General features: G+C 39.3%; 4 protein-coding genes across 4 annotated transcripts in view; all 4 read right to left on the bottom strand.

Annotated features, from left to right (window-relative positions):
- Positions 1–5,524, bottom strand: part of LOC310952235 (synaptotagmin-2-like) — a 59,983-nt gene extending 54,459 nt beyond the window's left edge. Inside the window, exons 1-2 of the mRNA XM_083920790.1 lie at positions 5,458–5,524; positions 5,301–5,364 (exon numbers count right to left, since the gene is read on the bottom strand). The gene's annotated coding sequence lies outside the window, so the exon portion shown is untranslated. The remainder of the gene's footprint in view (positions 1–5,300; positions 5,365–5,457) is intronic.
- Positions 5,525–7,450: 1,926 nt separating this feature from the next.
- Positions 7,451–9,113, bottom strand: oard1 (O-acyl-ADP-ribose deacylase 1). The gene is made up of 5 exons (XM_083919611.1): positions 8,912–9,113; positions 8,576–8,741; positions 7,985–8,043; positions 7,763–7,875; positions 7,451–7,661 (listed from the first exon to the last, which is right to left on the bottom strand). The coding sequence occupies exons 1-5, from the start codon at positions 8,954–8,956 to the stop codon at positions 7,514–7,516; spliced, it is 531 nt and encodes a 176-aa protein (XP_083775737.1). The 5' UTR covers positions 8,957–9,113; the 3' UTR covers positions 7,451–7,513.
- Positions 9,114–12,723: 3,610 nt separating this feature from the next.
- On the bottom strand, positions 12,724–14,183 carry guca1b (guanylate cyclase activator 1B; the record flags this gene model as incomplete). The annotated part of the gene is made up of 4 exons (XM_083919960.1): positions 12,724–12,848; positions 13,096–13,210; positions 13,333–13,482; positions 13,980–14,183. 4 exons carry the CDS (start codon positions 14,181–14,183, stop codon positions 12,724–12,726), a joined length of 594 nt encoding a protein of 197 aa, XP_083776086.1.
- A 2,002-nt stretch (positions 14,184–16,185) lies between these two features.
- LOC310951834 (serine/threonine-protein phosphatase 4 regulatory subunit 2-A-like) lies at positions 16,186–21,858 on the bottom strand. The gene is made up of 9 exons (XM_083920273.1): positions 21,761–21,858; positions 20,416–20,497; positions 20,069–20,239; positions 19,203–19,296; positions 19,012–19,049; positions 18,767–18,841; positions 18,404–18,550; positions 17,944–18,215; positions 16,186–17,314 (listed from the first exon to the last, which is right to left on the bottom strand). Exons 1-9 carry the CDS (start codon positions 21,792–21,794, stop codon positions 17,016–17,018), a joined length of 1,212 nt encoding a protein of 403 aa, XP_083776399.1. The 5' UTR covers positions 21,795–21,858; the 3' UTR covers positions 16,186–17,015.
- Between the last annotated feature and the right edge of the window lie 225 nt (positions 21,859–22,083).

Genomic DNA, 22,083 nt, shown 5'->3' with positions numbered 1-22,083 from the left:
ACCAGAAGAGAGTTACACCAGATGTGTCATATAGGAAGCTGTTTTGCTACAAATTGGATGATTAACAGAGCTGTGCAGCCAGCATTGAGGCATTTGGCTGTGGCACGCAGCTCAGTGGAGAGCGATTGGCTTTGAGGGCTGGGGGAGCAGATGGGTAGGGGACACAGAGCTGGACCACATGACAGTGTGCGTCCTTGGTTCTGCATATAAACATCAATTCTATACTAGTTTGTATTTAAAGGAGATTAAACACACACGCACATAAAAAAGGGGTAGCTCTGTTTAAAGCAGTGTTGCAGCGGCTTGTTCTTCACGGCAAGTTATCTCCGCCTTTAGCTCCACCCCCTTAACATTAATTATGCAGCTCAATGCAGCACTCCGAATCCCCACTGCAGCTCACCCACACTACAATACTCTGCTGCTTTCTCCCACTCTCTCTGTCTCTGTCACACACACTCAAACCACAGTGTTCCTCTCTTTTTCCCCTTCATTACCACATTCTCAACTAAAGCCAAATTTTCCTCCATGCTTCACCTTGTCAATAGTTTGCTTTTGCAAGAAACCACTGCCTTCGATCGAATGCATCAGTGTCCAGCAATATGTTACATGTGTTTTTCCAATAGAGCTGCAATGATTAGTCGATGAATCAATAAGTCGAATAAGTCAACTATTATGATGATCAATTGAACACGTTACATTTCACACACATTAATTAATTTGTCTAGCAAAAATGGCAGAAAATGCTGTTTTCAGTCCCTCAGATATAAATGATTTCTGTTTTATATCATATTCAACTGAATATTTGGGGGTTTGGGATTAACAACTTTAGGGAACTGCAATGGACATTTTTCACAATTTTCTGTCTTTTTTTTCAGTTAATGTATTAATTGAGAAAATAATCTGCATATTAAGTGATAATGAAAATAGTTAGTTGCAGCCCTGTTTTTCAGCAGCATTATAACCATAATCATTCAAAACATTTGATACATATGATGTCAATTAATGCATTATCAATAATTACAAGCTGGAATACTATCTTTGGTTGCAGCATGACTCACAACCAGCACAAATTTCTGCCTTATCATTTTCAAAGCCTGGTGCTGATTTCTGTGCAAATCAGAAGCAAACACAGCCTGATGTGCCGAGGCAAACACTTAACAGCTCAAACACCTGCCTGGCAAGGTGTAATTGACTCAACTACTCGTGAACACAGCCAGAGACGCAATCAGACCTTGTCACAGGAAGCGGAGAGAGAGAGAGAGTCCACTCTACGCAATCTGAATCAGCTACATCAGCAAACGGAGGGAGAAAGCGTACAAAGAGGGAAGCTCTGACGCTTCAGCCGTCCACCCCCACGGGCAGGCAGTGGGACGGAAACGTAGCAACTGTTTATGGATGCAGAAACAAGCTTCTCCTTCGTTTCCTAGAGCTTTCACATGATTAAGATTCATTTCACATCTGCATGCATGTGTCTGTGTGCTGGCGTGTCTGTGTGACAGTATAGCTTGCCTGACAAAAAGCTGTATAATTAATTCAACTTAGATGTAAGGCTACCCTGTGTGAGTCATTCATGTGCACTGCCTGACTTTAAGCTGAATTAATAGAGTTTTTCCTTTAAGGTGAAAAGCCACATCAGATGAAGGTCTGAAGCAGTTATTCATGGGTTCATTATTTGTGATTCGCCACACACGGCATCAAGGAAATGTCAAACCACAGGAATACAAACGCCAGCTATTTAAGGTTGCATGCTGTTTGTCTCCCCATTGTTGCCATTTCAATAAGCTCAATAAAGTGTTTGTCTATGTTTGCAATGATGCTACCTCTGGAACAAAAGCAAACAGTGAGGCAGATGTTCCTAATGAGGAAAGCATGGCCAGGGAAGAGTATCTAGTATCGGGTGAAGGGAATGTGTTATATGCTTACATAATCCGGGGGGTGCGTGAATCGACTACTCCCTCTCTCTACATGAAAATGCGCTGCCACGCACAGGTCGGCTGTTTTGCCATGAACACTGTGTTTCCATCACAAATATGTGCATCTTCAGATGTCCAGAATACACAACAGCGGGTCAAATGCTCTTTGCGAGGTTGCTGTTCAAAAGGCAGGGAGCCTTCTGTGCTGTGCTGCTCTGCTGCTGCAGGGGTCTTTTCAGTGCATGGAACCGGATGGTGAGCAGAGAACACAGCGGGGGCTGGGCACTGCAATGTACTGCAGTGCTCGTAGCTCTGCTATGCACACCCACTCTCTTCCATTCTTGCTCTGCCTCTGACAATCTCTCAATCTCTCTCTCTACATCTTGCACTCTCTCGCCCGTACTTGCATCGTTTGTCTTACATTCCACTCTTCACTTTCTTCTTATTGCTTTTGTCCTTTTTTGACACATTTTTCTCCACACTCCAAAAGCTGTAATCTGTAATCCATGAGTCCAACACTGTCCCTTATATTCTTCATATAAACTACGCTGCCCTCACTCACACATGCACACTGAAACTTTAGAACACATTTACACAAATACATACACACTAATCATCCTGTAACCTTTAACTGGAGAGTATGATAAAGTGCCCTTTTCCTGGCTATGGAGAAGGTACCTATACACACTGTCCTTCCGACACTTCACTGTTTATTTATCACTGTGTCATTCTAGTATCACCAGGAGGGTCTTCTCACCTTAAAGATCTGCAACATTTCATCTGTACAGCCTAAACAACACAGGTGTAACACTATTTCTGCCTGTTTAGTGGGTTGTTACAGTACCTCTCACCCTGATATGGAGAGTTTGGGGATTGTTGCTAACTGTACTATGTCACAGTGACAAGTGTTGTTGCTCCGCTATGTTGCCTACACCATCATTTACAGGGGCCCAATAAACGCCCATGTCACACAGACTGGAAGAGAAGGTGTCTGACAAGCCCAGCAGTGGCTCCATCCACAACTCTTAGGTCTTAGTACCCAATTTATATACAAAAGAATATATAAAAGATATATCTTGAAATGCAACTGTATTCTCCCACCGAGAGAACAGAGTTCTTGCACATGGCCAGAACTTTCATGTTGTGATGTGATTTAGACTTAGATTTGGGGAAATCACAAGATACAGGTCTGCATTGTAAAAGTTAGTCATTCTATCTAATCAGAAGTGGTTGAATCTCATCCATTTCTGATTCATCCTCTATAGATATAAAGATGGATACTGGCTAATTCTTGGGAACAGTGAGGGGTCTCATTTCTGTTTGCTATTAAAGAGCAGAGGCTTCTAATCATTGCTATCTGAATGGGTTTCTCAGTATGCTGGCTGTATCCTGCAGAGACACTTTCCTTGCTCTCAACCATGATATGAACAAAGCTTTGTGTGACAGCAGGGGTCAGAACTATATGGGCTGCAGCCATTACGCGTTTTACATTTTCTTTCCAATGATTTAACATAACACTGCTGTCTTTTAGCACCTCCTTGTTGTTTTTAAAATCATCGCTTTGATTTTGTGCTATCACCCAAATTGATCTGTGCTCAGTAATGAGCAGGTGACAAACATGAATGTTTTTTCAACCGACAGTTTGACATGTCACTCTGAGCTTTGCAGTGAAAAGGAAGGTAGCACAAAATCACAGCACTAGAGTATAGTTATAATACAGGTAGACAATGACAACAGATTTTTAAAAGGAAACAGCTAGGAACTGAGTTTTCAGCAAGTTTGCAAAAACATTGTTCTCTTTAAGATGGACTGTGCTCTAGAAAAGGAGAAGTGCATGAATGATGAAAAGTGTATTCAAGAAGCAAGAGAGCAGAGGTGCACAGACAACTGCTTTATCAAATTCCTATTTGGGAATGCATATAGCCAGACAGTTTATCAGGTAATTTAAATAAACATGATTAAGCAAATTAGCTTTGCCTTAAACTTTCATCCAACACTCATTACTAAACGCTGGCTTACTTCAAACTATTTGAGAAAAGCATATCAAAGGTCTTCGCTCTGAGCTCTGTCCATGGTGCTGAAATGACTTACATTTCCTTCCCAGCCCTCTCCTTATCCCCGCATATAACTCAGTGTTGAATAATTTAACCATTGTTTAAAGCCAGTAACGATGTAGGGTCAGTGAGTCCGGTCAGGCTCATGATTGTCTTGAGCTTATATCGACTGTCTGAGGGTGAAATGCATTAGCTTTACCTCTAACTAACATGAAAACACCAGTACAAACTGTACTCTTTATCTTGTCTAACGATGCTTTCCAGCGTGCCCACACAAAATACACCAAGTCCATCCATTATTTCCTCCCATTCTGCAGCAGGCCAGTGCTCACAGACCTTTTCTGCAGAGAACACACACACTGCCCACTGCTGGACAGTATCATATCTTCATTCACAAATGATGAAGGTCAGACTTTGAAAAGAAGACAGTGGGGCGTAATAAATAAACTGTGAATGTGCTTAAAGAAAGCTGCTAATTTAATTCATACTGAAAAAAACAAACAAACGTGTGTTAGTGTGGATCACCTATTTAACTGTACACAAACTTCTCTTCCATTTGTTTGAGCTCATTTTACAATATTGATAAACCATATCTTCAGTGTAAAAAATACTTCAGCGAAGGTACACAGACATACTATTTTTTCCGCTTCTTTGGTGCACAGTAGTCAGTAAGCCTAGTTGGCCCAATTAAACAGCCTCTTTTTGCTGCAGGCTGCAGGAAGTCCCAGAACACTGGATAAACAAAACAAAAACACATCACCACGCTCATATGCTATCCGAGCCAATTCAATCTGTTATCTAACCAGCCCCAATGACACCCAGAATACACAACGAGACCATGCACGACAAAACTAAAATGGGCTGCAGCAGCATCTTTGGCAAACTGAGCTGATCATTGTGCAGTGAATTTACAGTATAAGGGACACAACTTTGCTCTTATCCCATCCAGGGTACAAAAATAAGTTAAAACAGTGGCTGTCATTTTTGTAAAATTGAAGCTGGTTTGAATCGCTCTGCTTTACACTGGCTGGATGCTGAGGCACCTCCGCTCAGGGATGTAATGGGATACTGCAGCACTAGAGGACCGTGTGCACAGAAACTTGCCTTGAAGCATCAGGGAGTCCCGCACTAACCTTCCCCCCTCCCCCCCTCTGCTTCTCTGACAAGTCTTTATAATTTAAAAAAATTATAATTAAAGTATTATATATACATCTAAATGAAATTACACATGAAAGAGGGCAGATAAGCCAGAATATACACTGACAAAGAGCACAAAAACAACTTCAGAAGTAAAAATCCAGCATGCCAGTAGGAGGAGAACGTGGTTGCCTACCTTTTGTGCAGGTTGCTCTCCTCCGGACACCACGCTCTTCCCCTTCTCCACAGGCTCCGAGACACTTTGAGATAGAGAGAAAAAGAATCAATCTTCTCTTACTTTCTCTTATTTCCAGTTTTAGAATGAATAAGTCAATACAGCCCTCTAGACACACCTTTACTCTGTCCTCCTGGAAACTCTGCCACATATACAAACAGAGACACCCATTCAAATGCACCCCAAGACTGGAGTACACAAATTGATAAAGATCTGCTCAGGGGAGGGATAAAAACTACACACGCTCACACACTGCAGGGTTTTTTTTCTTCCTCTTGCCCACTCGCTATGCTGCTTTTTTTCCTGCTTTCTTTTGCCTGCACTGCCTCCTGATTGGCTAAGCTTCTTTTCAATAACATAAGCTCTCTTCTTTAATTGGAAGGGGGCCAGTTGTGTGGTGCACTAGAAACCCTCCCGCCCAGCTCATCTCTTTTTTTCACCCTTTTTTCCCCAGTAAGTGCCTGTGGAAAAGAATGCTGAGCTCTGCAATTTCATACGCATCGAGCGAAGAAAAAAAAAGGAATGGAGGACAGAAAGGGGAGGGGGTGGGTAGTATGTGGGAGAGAAAAAGGAGTGAAAGTGGGAATGGGGGGAGAGCATCGGCAGCAAATCAGTGGACCGCAGTGGGACAAGCAGAAGCTGCACGGGGAACAAAGAGAGGGGTTGTTACTGTAGGTGGGGTGAGGGCAGATTTGGATATACAGTCCAACAGCCACAGCATGCTGAGGTGAGACAGCAGGTCAGATGAAGAGAGATTTCCCTGCACTCACTGCAGCGCGGTTAGGTAGCACTGCTGCAGTGTGGAGTCTAATTGCCAGGCAAGAATGGGGGATGGGAAGAGAAGAGAGGGGGTTGGTTGCAGTGATGTCGAAGTACAGTCTTCCAGCCAACCATGGATATATATAGGGGAAATGGGCAGGCAGCTGCAGTGAACAGCGCTAAATGCCTTTTCCTCATGAATTATTAAAAGTGCCCCAAAGGAGAGAGGGGGGGTCACAGAAGGCAAACTACTGAGCCTGTTCAGACAGTCTCGCTGCTGCTGAGGTTGATAATTAAACACACCTGAAGTACATGTCATCAAATTATTAAATGGAGCCCCCTTCAGTTTGATCATTTAATCCAACTAACCTAATAGACTTCTTTGAACAGAGATTGTGTAGTATTAGCTCTCTGCTTTCCACTTCGGTTTGTGTTAAAAGGCTTTCTCATCCTGGAGAAAATGGATGTGTGTGTGTGATTGACTTTGTGGTGTCAGGTTCCCAGCTGCCACTCTTTGTATGACTCACATCTGGTACCTCCAATGTGTCCCAGGTGCATTGAAGAACAATACCCATGCGGATCAATAATGCATAACACACAACCATCTGCAGGAGCTACAATGAGCACTCTGGAAGTTATGTGCTGCATACAGACAAATGCAAATACACTGTTTGCGCAACATAATTGCCTGGCGAATGACTGCGCAAATAAAAAGAGATGCCTGATGTTTCAGGCTCAATGTCATGGTGTAAAATATCATGTAACCATAAAGAACAGGTGAACAAATCCCAGTATCACCTTGATAACAAATCTGAATTAGCGTGTTTTAAAAGCAGCCCTCATCTGGTCAAACAGCTGAAACTTGGTGATTGCAGAAGTGACTGTAGGTACAGAGAATAGATGGGTAGTAGAAATTATAGCGTGACATTTTTTTCGGGGAATCTTGTGGGATTTACACGGGGTGGGAGTCAATTTCACTATTTATTATGAGACTTGGACAGTTTTATTTATTACAATGAATTGTTATTTGAATATAGTCTATTTTATTTATTTTGAGCATAATACTAGTTTTTTTTTTTTTTTTTTATATTTATCTCCTGTCTGCTGTAGTGGCTGGTTGCACTGAAGCGTGATGGGACGGGAGTCATTCTTCTGGGTTTGGGACAGGACAGTAGTTTTTGGGGGAATTGGATGGGACATGACCCACTCCTGTGTCACCCTCTAGTAGAAATGTGTCAGCTACTTGCAGAAGTTTATGAAAGTTTGGTTGATTTTTAGGTGCATAAAAGAACATTTATTTAGCAATCAATCTATACATTTTGTTTTTCAATAATAAAGATTACCATGGTGGCCACATACTGTGGGATCAATACAGAAAAGTACACTCATAATTACAATAAACACACTTCCATTAATCATCTGCGCCTGTTTTCCTTCATCACTGTGGTCTCTGGTTTCTCAGGGAGGCTGTAGACTGTGATGGAGATGTTTGTGTGCTGGAAGACTTCTTCCAGTATCACAGACACTCTGCTCCACTGCAGTCCATCCAGGCCACAACCGATGCTGTAAGAAAGAGAGCGCCAACACAAATCTTGTCACATTTCATAGTATTTCTCTTTTTAACCTGGTTTGATTATCACTACATTAGTGGAAATAATACAAACCGAGGCATTGATATTCTTGTCACTCCATTCATTGCACAGTGTGACTTCATGTCCTCCAGGCTCTGCCTCAGGCTGTCATAGGTGGGCTTTTGGCGGGCCTTTTTCTTCGTGATCTGGGATAAAATAACAATGGAAAACAATGATAATACCATTAACTAAAATTTGATTGTCACAAAAAGAATATGCAAAGGAAACAATTGTAACCAACAGTTACATCTTTACCAGATAGTAAACAAAACGTCCATCTCTTTTTAGCACAGCACACTCTCCTGTCAGCTTTTCTGTTAAAAAGATAATATGATATCAGAATAGAAGTCATGGCAAAATTATTTTTTAAAAGTCCTTAAACTGGCTGCACTAAATTCATGCCGTGCAGCAAAGAAATCCAACCCACGCGTCTTTTTAGCTTAAGTGCTGATCCTAAAGAAACCAAATATATCAAGATGGATTTTAGATAAATGTGTACAAAATTACCGTATACAATACATAATGCTTAATATTTCCATGTGATGCGATTGTGAAGCCATAAAAACATCCAACTTAATTGACAGACTATATATATATATATATATATATATATATATATATATATATATATATATATATATATATATATATATATGATATTGTGTGGAATAAGAGTTTTCCAACTGTAAAGGTAGGGATTGTTTTAGATTTCTGCTAAAAAAAAAAAAAGAAAGAAAAAAAAAACAGTTCTTCTGTGCTGAACAAAATGATCACAAGGAAATTAGTACCCTCCAAAATAAGACACTTTCACTCCTGATGCATTTTTAATAAAACGGGCTGACTCACTCTGTTCCTTTAACTCCTCTTCCCCTCTGAACTGCTTCTTGAACATCACTGCTATGCCTGCCCCCATGCGGCAGTCCTCACTGATGCAGTGGGCCAAAGCCTCGTCTTGGGGGCAGGAGAAAAGGTTCCCAGTGACATAATCCAGTCCCCAGCTGTCTTCTGCAGGCTAGCCGGGAGGGGGCAGCATTGCACCGTGTGATGTAGCACAGAAGAACACAACAAGAAAACATTGCTGTCTGGAAACCATGGATGTATCGTGCTGGAAACTACTGACACAAACACATCTTTTAGTGCATGAAAAAACCCAGTTTAAAATCCTCCAAATATAAGCTTTACCTTAATGTCCTCACTGTTGACTGGTTTCTCAAGTTCAGACGACATCCCAACAGTGATTAGAGCACCTGAGCCGCGAGTTCAGTCGGTGTTCAAGTTACAGTCTTCTTGAACACGCATTTAAACAACAGCTAGGACAATTGTTAGCTATGTTACCGTGCGACGTTAAAGAGCATCATATAACTTACAAACAGTTGACAGCAGGTGGCCCTTTCAACGCTGAATTAAAGCAGTTTTGGGATGCTATGCTCAGGAGATAAGTCACTTAAAGCAGAAATGAAACCGGTGTATCCTCTCGCGAGAAAACAAGATGCTTCACGGAGGGGCGGCACCGCCTGAGCAAATACAAAAAAATTAAAAATAAACCTTCTGAATAAATCGTTTTCCGGATGATACACCAGCCTACATAATTTGACTTGTGTTTGGGAAAAAAAACTTTTTACCAACATGTTTTTGTTGTTAACAATCGTTTAATTGTTTTTACTAATCTTGATATAAAGACTATTTCCCTATAAGGAAAATACAGTGGTACCCGAGTACAGTTTTGAGGTAGGCCTGCTTGTTGGCTACTTCATAGAAGATAAAAACGAATAAATTATGTATTATTGTAAAGAAGACTTTATTTATCCCTTGGTGAAATTCAAGTTACCTGACAACTGGCTATATATATATATATATATATATATATGTATATATATATATATATATATATATATATATAATACAACTAGTTTTTGAAGCCCACTTTAACCAATTGTAACATTAAATATACATATTGATGCATTGATGTAATTCAATTAATATCCAATAATATACGTGATTCGGAAAAAGGCTATTATAGGATGAATGGATAGGCTACTTAAGTGTACTTTATGTGTATTTTGATGCCAATACTTTTCTCCTTTTATTAGTAACAGTCAAATGTTTGATGAGACCACTGCAATAAAAGACAAATGTTCGTAGTGCATCCGCTTGACCTTGATGTGATTTGAACACAACCTTCTTATCTGGAGCAAATTGTGCCACAAGCTCTGCCATAAGCTGCTATGGCAAATAAGAGGGATCCATGTGTCGAGTATGATAAAAATGATTTTATGCTACAGATGCTGACATCCCAAAAGTATAATAGTTCAACTTAGGGCCACATCAATTTACAACAGCACTCTTATTTTGCTGTCAATACAATTTTGAATAGATTGCCATTTTCCACATTAATTGCATACATTACACAAAAATATAATATACAGACACGGATAAGCACTAACGCACCAGGCTGGATTCATTGCAATTTAGCTCATATGGCTGTAGGGACAAAGCTCTTTAAGCTTTTCTGCTCATGAGTAGTCTATACCTGCATCCAGAAGTAAGGGGGTAGTAAAGTGCTCCCAGGGTGGAGGATCAAGGTCATGTGTTATAGTGCTTTGTAGATCAGGGAAGCGGAAACAAGCCAGAGGTTTTGAGGTAAGAACAAATATTTGTAGTGCAATTTATAGAGGGGGGCTGCTGTTTTGTCAGAAAGAAGAGTTATGTGTCTGCTTTTTATTTAAATAAAATAAAAAAACAACTGTAGATGGCCTTTAGTTTCTATGGCTAGGTAATTAGACGCTATTAAATCAGGTGGCTGTAGGGACAAAGCTCTTTAAGCTTTTCTGCTCATGATGGTAAATGGACTTGTACTTATAAAGCGCCTTTCTAGTCATCTGACTACTCAAGGCGCTTCACAGTGTCTGTCACATTCACCCATTCACACAGACATTCACACTGATGGCAGTGGTCAGCTACATACCATCTAATCTGATCTAACCATTCACACCACATTTACACACCCATGCGCATCACGAGAGCAATTCAGGGTTCAGTGTCTTGCACAAGGACACTCCGACATGTGGACCCGGGGGGAGATGGGGATCGAACCAACAATCTCTCGAACAGAGGACGACCCACTCTGCCACCAAGCCACAGCCGCCCTTGATGATGAGAAGTCATGAGAAGTCTATACCTGCATCCAGAAGTAAGGGGGTAGTAAAGTGCTCTCAGGGTGGAGGATCTAGGTCAGTTTCAGCCATTGAGTAATATTTTGCCTGTAGGATACTAAGACCAACAGTTCTGATATACTATAAAGAGCCCAGTACACATAAGGTAATGTAACCAATTGCATACATGTCCCGTCCTGTGATACATTTACAAATGTCTAGAATCTCATTAAAGTGAGATATTGAGTGGTATATTGCAATAATCACACCAATATGGGAAACAAGATCTTATTGAATCAAAATGAGGATTGTCATATCCAACATCAAACCAAGTCACCAATAACAGAACCACAAAACACTAAGCATTAGATTTTCCTCAGAATTGTCAAACTTAGGAGCAGTGTTTGTGTGACTGCTGCCAGAGAACGCACCATGATCAGAGCCTGGGTCGACGAGAATAAGTAGTTAAGTTTATCCGAAGTGAAGTCACCTCAAACACACGACGTTTTGCCAGAGTTGATAAAACTTCACCTTTCTTAACAGGAAGGCAGCATACGTTCACAGTCAGCAGAGCAAAAAGGAAATCCCTGAAACAATTTAAAACAAGACAAAAGTATCAACCAGGGTTTACATGTAACCAGTCAACTTAGAGGTTCACCAGCTACTTACCTCAAGAAGAACCTTGCAGTCATATTGAAGATGATACTAGAGAACCTGTCAAATGTGGAGGTTTTTAAGTGTTGCAGAGAACAGAACTGACCGAGTTAATAATGGACAGCTGCTGCTGAATGGCTCTTAGTATGTGGATCAAACCTCAGCAATTAGTCTGAAGTGGCACTTTATAGAGGTCAACTGGGCCTGCTAAGTGTGTTTCAATCTGCCACAGGACATGAAGTATAATAACTGTATAATGAAGGCCAGTTCAAACAGAAAGCAAAACGCAGAACGTTTTTTTTTACTATGAATTATAAATTATGAAATTACAAAGTCTAACTGTCACTATAAAGGGACTCAAGTCTGAGCTTGGATATTGCAGTCTATTTGTGATCATCAGCTTAAACATTATATTTTTACATGCATATGTGTGCATATTTGCTATTCAACTTGTTATAAGTTCATAGATAACAATTTGATTGTGCTGCTCCTTGTAGTTTCTGAGATACTGCTATTTTCTTATCATACTATATTCAGTCTTTGGACACATAAGACTACAGTTTTTCCCCCCAAAACTCACTTTTCAGCCAAAGATGGATAGATCTATTTTGAATATTTTTTCCGATATGTGTGTTCCTTTTGTTCAAAAGTAGCCTTATGTCTTTGACTGCATTTTTGTTTCTCAATTCTCACATTAGTGCATTGTTTACTACATGGAATAAATTAGATTTATATCAAACAAAACAGGCAGTGTGTTTATTTATTCAGTTTAATTAGATCTCTATTTAAGTTCAAGTTGGGAAAAACATTACGTCACCAAACTGAGTGCACCAATGAGTCACCCACAGTCCTGAGAAGAGGTCAAATCAGTGGAATGACCTCTATGGTGGACCATGGTTGTGAAGGGGCTTTAATAATGTTTATTGAATCACTAATAGAGTAAGCACCTAATGTAGGCAGTATCTATAGAGTACAGACATACAGACCTACAAGACCGTAGCAGCCTTAGCTTTACAAGCAAAGTCCAGCATTGTTGTGCACATACATCTGATTCTTATACAACAGCATACAGAACAATGCCACCATGACTGTGGTGTTTTATATGCATAGAAACTTCAAAATCACAACATGATCGGTCACACGTGAATGATGTGTGTACGTGACAGACTGGCAGTCCATGTTCCAGCCTTAGAAGTCAGAACTGCGCCTCCGCTCGTTCATCCAGTCTCCAGGGTTGACGTCCATCTGCAGCATCTTCATCACCCACTTGTCCCTCCGTGCTCCATCGATGAACTCATCCAGTGAGAGCTCCCCTAGGTGACGAGGGACAGTCATTATCTCACTATACATTTCTCCATTCCTGAATTCATTCGTTTGATAAGGAGTAGGCCTTTGTACAGCTGATATACTCCTTCCCGTCCTTAATATACACAAGCAAAAACGGACACATACACATTTTTACATTAACACCCCACAAAGCCATTACAGTAGCCTGACAAAGACCTTTTGAATTATTCATGAAGCCTTTTTAGCTGTCAGAAAGCTGTGACAAACACTCACCATCTCCATTTTCATCAACCAGCTCAAATATCCGGTCAACCACTTGGTCTGGGGTCAGCAGATTGCATTCTTCGTCCAGCTCTCCATGGCAGGCTTTCTTCAGTCGATAAATAGACTGAGAGTGACAGGAAAGTACTGTAAGTAACCACGGATTTGTCTTGAAATAATCTTGAAAATGTTTTGAAAGCTTTACAGATTAATAGTTTCATGTAGTTAGTGTATAATAGTACATATTACCTCCACAATTTCAAGAAGCTCTGTTTTGTCAATGCATCCGCTTCCATCTTTATCATACATTTTGAATGTCCATTTCAGCTTGTGTTCCAGTTTACCCCTCAGGACTAAATTCAAGGCAGCCACATACTCAAGAAAATCAATGGTGTTGTCCTGTGTACATGAAGAGAAAATGTTATCAAGTAAAATGTTTCTTTAATTTGACATGCAAAAAGGTGCAATATAAATAGTGCTCTTATTAGTTATGACAATACTGCAACATAATATTAATTCCAATACGGATTAATCTCCAGATTATTTTCTCAATGAATTGTTCAGAGTACAACCAGCCAGGAAATATTAAAATAACCATTATTATGGCAAAGGGCCCAAGATATCTTGTCTGATGTTCAGTTAAAATGTTTTACCTTTCATAGAGAAGTATAACAATCAGCAATTATTCACATTTCACAAAGTGGATCCTGTACATTTATGACCTTTTTCTTACTTACCCAATTAATCATCTAGCAAAAATTGTAGGGATTAATTTACTGTCGATAGTTATTTCAGATCTAAAATATGCGCTCAATAATGGTCATTAACAACAATTGTCCCAAATACTAAAATGAAACAAATGACTATACTTCCACACAACAGAAGTTTGTACTTACTCCGTTCTTGTCAAAGGCTCGAAACATGTTTTCAATGTAATCTGCGGCCTCCTTGTTGTCAGCAACTCCGAAAAAGCCCTTGAACTCGTGCATGAAGAGAGTTCCACTTGGGCACTCCACAACAAATTTTTTGTACCATTCCTGCAGCTCGGCCACATCGATTTCCTTGTCTGGGTCACTCTCCTCGCTTAGACGCTGACCCATTGTGGAAATATTTTCTTTAACTCCCTAAAGACCAGATTATTTCTTACATTACATGAAACTATTTGACCTGGTTAACTCTTTTCAAGCTACCCTCTACATTACAAAATCCACAAATGTTAGTCCTCGGTTATCGAGCCAATTAACTGTAACAACCTTTGCGAAAATCAGCAAAGATCAAATTGATCAAAATTACATGAAAGTCCATACAAGCTCAATTGTTATTGGACTCTCGCTTGTGGCAAATCCCCTTTGTGAGTCAGGATGAGACAGGATGTTCACATGATAAGAGATTAGAAATAGATACTTGTCAGAATCAATTAGCTCACAAACAGATCATGAGAGGATTTCCTTTTGGCCCAGTAAAAAAAGTATGTGTTCGCTTTGTTTTACACAGACTGGTCTTTAGCTTTTGTAGTATAATGGACTTTCTCTTATTATTATGAATAAATGTATTCATGGTATGATTTATAACTACTTATGTGTGTATGTGAGGATAAATCATGCTAAAATAAACTCAGGATTAAGGTCCGTATGCCATGTGATAATGCCAAATTAAGTGTCCGAATAAGTGATTTCAAATGTTACACATCACGGTCTACTGGAAATGTGCTATTAGTTGCATGATGGGAAATGTAAGATTCAGCAGAAGAGCTAATGAAAATCACAATCTCTCCTGCACTGCTGTTTAGATTGTTGACAATTCTTGGTCGATCTGTCTTTTCTGAGGCCCCAAACTTTACAGAAGTGGAATCCTAAACTGACGCTGATACTGATGTACACCTTAAAGTAATCTCTCCTGCTATTGGCAGTTCTTGACCAGTGGGTTGATTAACACAGGCCAATTGTTTGTTTATCCCTGACAGCTCTGACCTTCAGAAGCCATGTTATTTACTGCTCCCCTGATTACTGTTTACATGCCTGCTGCAGTCTCATTTAAGCCAATAGCTAAAATCTCTAATGACAGACACTACGATTTAGGTGTCAAAAGGGAAATGGATGGAAACATAAAGCAAGCTTTTGGCCTCATCTGATTATCGAGCAGTGGTCTAGTCCATGGAAATTTTGTAAATAACTGCATGTTTTCAATAGAATTAGAAGAATCCAAAAGAAGAATGTCACAGTTTTGGTTGGTGAGTGAAGGCCTGGTCTGACGTGTCCCTGCGAGACAACAGGGATAGTGATAATCATAGCTTAGAAGGCCACCTGTTCACTGGACGTTATCCTGACATAATTAAAATGATTGGCCTTTTCTTATACAAGAGATATTTCAAATCCCACCTATATTTTCCTTCATCCAATATCTTACAAAAATTGAACCCCTGCACCTGGTGCACAATTTCTGTACCCATAACAGGTTTGCATTGATAGGACTGGTTCAAATTAACGTTCACTTATTAAGATTAACATTAAGGTGGATTGGAATGTCATGACTTTAAAAAACAATAATAAAAAAATAGTATTGGAGTATTGGACAAAATGACATTTGGACCAGATTTTGACAAGAAAGTCAGTAGATCAAAGATCAAAACATTTCATCAGGACTGTGAATGTGTGTACATTAACGCATGTTGGCTTGCCAACGTTAAATATGAAATGGCTCGCAATGCAGCATGTTTGGCTAATGCTGGTATGTTAACATATTATGTCTATAATGTAGAATCAGCATGTAGGCATATTGTGCCAATATTAAAGTGAAAGTACAGCTGAAGACAGAAATATTGGATTCACACATGTACTGTCATGATCTTAAGTGTTAGAAAAGAGGAAGTTTTGTGGGCTGTGGAGCCACTCGCTAAAAGGTCATCCCCATAATTCAGTGGCCCTCGTTCTGCAGATATGCAACATAACTGGATTTGCAGCTAAAAAAAACCCTCTGTAAACATTAACTGAAAATAATACACTTTACATTTTTAGCATTTATTGCTTCCCATCAATACTATGGTACAAGCTCAAGCGTTCAATTTCCAGCAATTATCAGTTTTACGAAGCCAGTGGACATTTATCACAAGTCTACAAAAAGTGATTTACAGATGCGTACTGTAAAAATACAAGCTGTCAAAAGGGACATTTGTAAAACGAAGGTATGACATACAGAAAGTCTAATAGTACCTTGTTTTCTGCTGACAGATTTTTGATGGAGACAACCAATACTCTATCTAACCAAACTGGTTACTACTGGCAACATTGTGTGTTTATATTGGCTTCATACAGTGACAGAGCGAAAGAGTGACATTTCCCACATCCTCCAAGAAGTAAATGCAAATAAGTGCAACTCATAATGTTAATGAGAAACACATTTTATATGAGCTTCATAGAAAAAGCAAACAGACATCTGTGAAGTGTTGCTTCACATTCATAGCGGCATTGTCCTCATTCAACAGGAGAGCTACACATTCATCAGGAAAATAGTCAAAACAACTATGCTTTGGCCAAAACACAGCTCAAACTTTGTATTTTTTTGGAAATACATGCCAAATGATTTAAGAATAGTGAAATTGGTGAATGCATCAGTTATCAAGGTTAAATTATAATGCTCCTATATAAAAAATAAAAATCAAGAAAAAAAGATTAGAAAACGTTTTAGTCAACAGTGAAAAAAGCAGAGTCTCCATAATCTTTAGATCATTTCCTTCCAGTTTAAAGACCAGAGATGTGTGGACTTGAGTAGTTGAAACTTTAGAGGGGAAAAAAAATTCCTCCTTCTGTGAGGAATCTGGAGGTGTACGTCACTCCTGGTCCTGAAGTCCAGAGGTCCTCAGTGCTACAGATATACCCTTGGGGTGGTATCATACAGTGTAAAAGAAAATCGTCAGTCGGCAGGCTGGTGCTTCGTTAGTCATGTTTCTCAGGCTCTGTTGCACTGTTTGAACTATCAACGTCGCCCTCTGTTGACAAGTCCGGTGAACTACTAGAAGAAGGGACCTGCTTGTCGCTGGGTAGGCCTTCTCCGTCACTGCTGCTGCTGCTGCTGCTGCTGTCCCCGTTGTCCTGCTCAAAACTTGTAATCTTCTCTGATGGAGCTGGCTGCTCGGGTTGATCCACGGCCCTGTCCTTTTCCAAACTCTGGACTTCTCCCCTCTCAGACGAGTCTTCTTCCCTTTCGGAAGTTTCTGTCTGTGTGCTGCTGGGTTCTGGGAAACAAAGTGGACAACATTAGGGCTGCAACTAACGATTATTTTCATTATCAGTCAATCTGTCGTTTGAAAATGACAGAGAATTGTGAAAAATGCCCATCACAATTTCACAAGATGACTTCTTCAAATGTTTTGCTTTGTACAAAAGATCTATTTTCTATAGATCAACTGATCAACTAGTTGACTGGTCTTTGCAGTAGTACACATGTTACTGTTACATTCTGAATAACACACTAAAAAATGTATTATTTTTAATATATCTAACACTGCACTTCTATAACATTATCGGACCGGCCATGAACAAGATCAGAATTAATGCTGCATAACCCAATATTGTCTTTCATGCATTCTTCCTCCTGGTAAATCCCTGGAGCCTACATAACCCACAACACAACAAAACAGTGCCGTGCAGTCGTTCTAATACCCACATATTAATGTTAAGATTCTCTTAAATTCCTTTTTGAAAATAATGGCAGCCAAGAGATTAGCACTACCGTCTATGCAGCTAGTTGTTTTCACCTGCGCTACATCATAGCCCTCTGTATATGAAGACACCATAAATATCTACAGTGTTGGTACTGAACACTTTAATATGTCAGCCTAAGTAAAGATGAGTTAACTCTTACCGTGATCCTCTGAAATTGTAGATGTTTCACTTTTGTACTCTTTGACACAAGATTCTTCTGAAGACTCCGGTGTCTCTGGCGAGCTCTCGGACCCTTTACAACAAGGCGACTCACTTTCGTCAATTTCCGTTTCATGTTCTTCTTTTTCTGCAAACTTGAGCCTCTTGACTTCATGCTTGCCAGCATCCGAATCCTCTTCCTCTTCTTCCTCAGGGTGTTTGTTCTTTGTCCCGCTGTTTGATGTAATTTCACCCTCTGATGGTGAGGAATCACTGAAACACAGGGAATCTGTTCATTCAATTATGTCAAAAAGTTAAAGTAGCTCATGTATTTATTTTAAAAATTGGGTCTTGAGAATATCTGCTTATAAAGGAAATAGGTATCATCAGTGCATTTTAAATTTAAAAAAAAAATATATATATATAAATTACATCATGAATCTAGACATTTATTCACTTACCCGATAGGGTGCTCCTCCACCTCCTCTGCGGTTGGCTCTGGCTCTTTACTGACTGTACAGTCAGGGAGCCCGTTGGTGGAAAGGGAAGCCGACAATGACAGCTTTGGTCTGTTGAGCGGTTTTGGTGTGTCTGGTCCATTAACATTTCTATTGCAAAAGAAATTCCTTTCATTTTATTTCATTTCTCACACAAGTCACAAGATGGTAAATCAGGAGAACTACTAAAACCCAAACTGAGGCAAGATATAAATGCCCTTACTACAGCCTTGTTGGATTTTGGATATCTGACTTTCATTCAACTTTCAATTTGATGGTGTATTAAGATTCATGGAAATCAATCACTGACAAGTATGTGGCACCCACCTGTCTGAATATAGAGAAGAGTTACCGGGAAACATCACTCCATTCATTCTGTTTACACTGGATGCCCCATTTTTCCTTAAAAGAAGCGGAAAGGCACAAAAACAACTGGCTGTTAATTATAACTTTGGAAGTGTGACGAATAAGCAAATTCAGGGGAGCTTTAAATGTGCATAAGAAGCAGCTTAACGGAAATATTGCAGCCAGCAGATCAAGGGGAGCAAAGGTTTAACAGCTGATATACTTACTCTGATGTGGGGTGCACACAGCTTACCACCATGACATTCTGCATTACACAGACAATATTATAAATTAGAATTCAATTTAAAGTCATGGAAAATATGTTCAAAACAATATTCATGAAAACTGTTTCTCTTGTGTGAAACACTTTACATCACAGTTTGTTATGTACCACAGAGTAGCGCAGAGTACTGCTCACCTTTTCTAAACCCATGAGAAACTTGTCTGTTCCTGTGTAGTTGCGCTTGGGGTCCATAAGGAGTTCACATAGACGCTGGATGGTGAATGGGATCCTGGAAAGGTTATCAAGAGATATATTTAGGATTAGCCACACTTAGCCGTCTCACAGCCAGCATCAACACACCCCAAACCTGGCAAACCCTCATCACAGCTGGTCACGCGTTCTGACATGAATTATTAATTATGATTACAACATGTTGCTTCTTATATTTTAGAGAAAATATTTAGACAGTAATAGGTTTAAAAACTCCCTTATTGTAAAAATAGCAAGATTTCCATGTCTTTTTTTTTAAATTATAAACTAGGTTGACGTATCAAATATAAACACGGCTGAAGTACCAAAACGCTCAATTCACAGAGAAATGCAAACAGCCAGTATTCAGTATTCAGTATTTCCGTTATGTCACTACTATACATATACGTTACAGTCATTCCCCGGCTGCACAGACGGTACAGAGAAGCTGAGAGTGTAGATGTTAAAGACATGTAAACACTGACCAATCAGAGCAGACTGGGCTTTTTCGGGAGGGGTTTTAAAAAGACAGTTGCTAAAACGGAGCGTTTCAGACAGAAGGGTGTAATGCAGGTATATTCAGACAGACAGTATGAGAAAACTTTGTTGGTTTTTTGACATTAGAAGTGTTTCCCGTTTTTTTGTGCTTGAGCTAAGACTACCTAATCTAAATTAACTGTTGACTTTGGGTGTAAAATAGCTAATATTAATGTCCCTCTTTCTTTGTGGTTATTTTTTCATTCCCTGAACAGCTGTATATGGGATTATTTAAACGACAATATGTAAAGTGTCTTACTGTTGGTTTTACTTACCCATTGTACCCATCCACTATTTTTAAGATCCTCTTCTTCATCTCTTCAAAGGGAACATACTCGACATTGGGATTATGTGGTGCTCTATGTTCTGGTGTTGAAGCGTGAAAATCATCCATGACTTTTTCCAACTTAAACACAAAGTATGTTTTAAACTGTGACCACGAGATCCTGGAAGACATTGGAAATGCAAGTCAGCATGTCATACACACAAAAAAATGAAAAGTCTCGGAAAAAGAGTTCACCAAGCAGGCTCCATTTCTAAGAAAACTGATATTTGCATTGCTGTGTGTGAAGATTTGTAGAAAATGAATGTGTATAATGTTTTGTCCTTGTGGACCACTCACATTGGCTGCCCCGTCTTAGCAACATGACACAAGAATTGCTCGAGTTCAGGACATGTCTCTTTTTTGCCTTTCTTCTCAAAATCTGTAAAAGCCCACATGAAAAACAGAAAAAATTACTTTAAGGTAATAACGTTAATCCGAACAACACGCAAATCTGATCCATACGAGTCACAACTATTCAATATAGTTGTGACATCACATTTGGCATTGGTAGAAAGTACCATCACAGTGCCTTTACAGTTATTCTAGGCTGCAATGACAGTTTCATAGATGCCTTGAGTGCAGATGCAAACACCAATCAGAGCAGATTGCACTTTTTGGGAGTGGGGGCTTAAAGAGATGCTAAAACGCCTTTTAGATAGAGGCTGAATACAGGTATATACAGACAGACAGCATGAGGAAAAAAATGTTTTTTTTTCCCTAATATTAATGCATTTAAACATGTTCTAGTAGAAACCCAAAATATATATACACAAGTATTAACCTTTGGTACCTATAGTATGAAGCAAAGTAGGAGACAATTAACCTTTCCCTAAAAGTGAAAGTTTTCAAAACAACCCAGACACATATTAATAATAATAATAATAATAATAATAATAATAATAATAATAATAATAATAATCATATAATTACTTTATTCCGGGCCCAATGGAAGGTCCACAGTAACAAAAAAAAGTAGAGCAATATATATACACACCAATAAATCTATGTTACGATCAATCTGAATTAAAATAAATATTACCATTAACATTAGACAATGAAGTATCCTGTAAATTAGTTTAGAAATATATTGAATCCATTTTCCAGTATCATTTCCGGCTACTTCTGACATTAACTGTGGCTTGCACTAATCTCAATGATTGTTAAGTGTCAATTATCAGCTGAATCAAGTAAAAAAAGGAAGAAGAGCAAAACAGGAGAGAAAACAGGTAAAACACCACGTCATAAAATCGTCAAACATCAATTAAAGTGAACTAACTGGAAAGTTGTTGTTGTTACTATTGCTGTTACTGGGTCAAAGTTAGTAAGTGAGCATGTTTATTGTGATGCTAACGTTATCCGGCTAGCTGTTTACATAATCACCAAGTATCAGTACTGTGGTAAATGGATGAAAGGTATAAAATGTGAAGAAGAGAATAACATTAAACCAGAACCAAGCAGAGACCGATCCGATTGTTCCTAGGTGCCTCTTCTAAACGCTAATCGTTGTTAGTAGGCTAAGTTATACACTAACGTTAACGCACGTAACGCTAGTGAGCGACTATCAACGTTACAGAGTTTTCTCAAAAATGTCAAAATCCTTCACTGAGAACCAAACACTTATTTGAATAACTGTATATATTGCCTTGAAATGCCTCCAATAACGCGTCGATGTCCATGGCTGTGTCCAGTCACACAGGCAAGGCAACACTTAGCATGTAGCATGTAGCAAACCAACAAAGCTGGTGGCAGTGAGGCGGACTGCGCATGTCTAAAAATGACGTGTTTACATTTGGGGAAGATGCGTTCGAGTTCAACCGGAGATCATACCACTTTAATAAACCCATGGATCATGCCTGAGATTCATCAACATGCATTTTGAATACCCTCATAGCTATGGGTTGCTAAACATTACTTAAGTCTCAATAAATAAATGCATAAGTAAATGGATAAATAAAAACAGGAATA

The sequence above is a fragment of the Echiichthys vipera genome (genome assembly GCF_963691815.1).
Source record: "Echiichthys vipera genome assembly, chromosome: 9".
NCBI lineage: Eukaryota > Metazoa > Chordata > Actinopteri > Perciformes > Trachinidae > Echiichthys > Echiichthys vipera.
This window is presented reverse-complemented; position numbering and strand designations above follow the sequence as displayed.

Bases quoted from the DNA above. Each gene is read 5' to 3' on its own strand.
- LOC310951834 (XM_083920273.1), bottom strand. From the start codon at position 21,794: ATGGACATCGACGCGTTATTGGAGGCATTTCAAG. The intron at 20,240-20,415 runs GTGAGTGGTCCA...AATGTCTTCCAG, and splicing joins GCTAAGACGGGGCAGCCAAT to GATCTCGTGGTCACAGTTTA. The intron at 17,315-17,943 runs GTAAGAGTTAAC...TTTGTTTCCCAG, and splicing joins TACAATTTCAGAGGATCACG to AACCCAGCAGCACACAGACA.
- oard1 (XM_083919611.1), bottom strand. From the start codon at position 8,956: ATGTCGTCTGAACTTGAGAAACCAGTCAACAGTGAGGACATTAAG. The intron at 7,876-7,984 runs GTAAAGATGTAA...ATTTTATCCCAG, and splicing joins GACGTTTTGTTTACTATCTG to ATCACGAAGAAAAAGGCCCG. The intron at 7,662-7,762 runs GTTTGTATTATT...TCTTTCTTACAG, and splicing joins ACAAGAATATCAATGCCTCG to CATCGGTTGTGGCCTGGATG.